General features: G+C 61.4%; 1 protein-coding gene across 1 annotated transcript in view; it reads left to right on the plus strand.

Annotated features, from left to right (window-relative positions):
- The window catches only part of LOC104133491 (calcium and integrin-binding protein 1), a 4,728-nt gene extending 3,870 nt beyond the window's left edge, over positions 1 to 858 (plus strand). The window contains exons 2-4 of the mRNA XM_035902283.1: positions 5 to 158; positions 443 to 552; positions 635 to 858. Coding sequence (XP_035758176.1) covers positions 5 to 158; positions 443 to 552; positions 635 to 790 — 420 coding nt within the window. The 3' untranslated portion in view covers positions 791 to 858. The remainder of the gene's footprint in view (positions 1 to 4; positions 159 to 442; positions 553 to 634) is intronic.
- The last annotated feature ends 64 nt before the right edge of the window (positions 859 to 922 follow it).

The raw sequence follows: 922 nt of genomic DNA on the forward strand, positions 1-922 counted from the left end.
GCAGGCAAACCCCTTCCAGCACCGCATCTGCCATGTGTTCTCCACCTCGGAGAACAGTGACGACAGCATGTCCTTTGAAGACTTCCTCGATATGCTGAGCGTCTTCAGCGACTCCGCCACCTCGGAGATCAAATCCCACTATGCCTTCCGCATCTTTGGTAACCCTGGGGGCAGAGGCCGTGTCCTGGGGTCCCCGCGCCTTGCGGGGGGTGGGGGGAGGTGGGCAGGGATGAATCCTTGTTCGTGAGGGCTGGCAGTGCCCTCAGAGCACCCACGGGGATGGTGGCTTTAGGAACCCCCTGCAGGAACTGCTGGTTTGGCGCGATGGCGTGAACCGAGAGGTGTCCTCCGGTCACCCAGGCCCTCTCCTTGCCCAGCGTGGGTGCTCGTGACTCTGGGGTCGCTGCGGCCCTGCTGAAATGTAACTTGCCTCTCCCCAAAGACTTTGATGATGATGGGACTCTGTCCAGAAAGGACCTGGAGAAACTGGTGAACTGCCTGACGGGGCAAGACGAGGAGTCCCGGTTGAAGAGGGGGCAGCCCATCCAAAACGTGAGGACTGTTAGGCTGGGCATGGGCCACCACACGGTCCCGGCCACACAGAGCTCACCACTCGCCTTTCCCTCTCCTCCAGATCCTGGAAGAGTCCGACATCGACAAGGACGGCACCATCAACCTCTCTGAGTTCCAGCACGTTGTCTCCCGCTCCCCGGACTTTGCCAGGTACGGTGGTTTCCAGCAGCACAGCTTGTCTGGGGGGGTCCTGTCTGGGGGGGTTCACCCACCTTGATGGCTGTGCTGGCGTTGGGGCAGAGCTCTCGGTGGCAGCAAGGCAAGGCTACCCTGTGTGAGGTCTCCCGTAACAGCAGAGGGAACTGCATCCCATGCCAGCTCTGCAGAGAGCCTCTCCTGCACAGGGGAG

This window comes from Egretta garzetta, unplaced genomic scaffold, assembly GCF_000687185.1.
Source record: "Egretta garzetta isolate BGI_Z169 unplaced genomic scaffold, ASM68718v1 scaffold689, whole genome shotgun sequence".
NCBI lineage: Eukaryota > Metazoa > Chordata > Aves > Pelecaniformes > Ardeidae > Egretta > Egretta garzetta.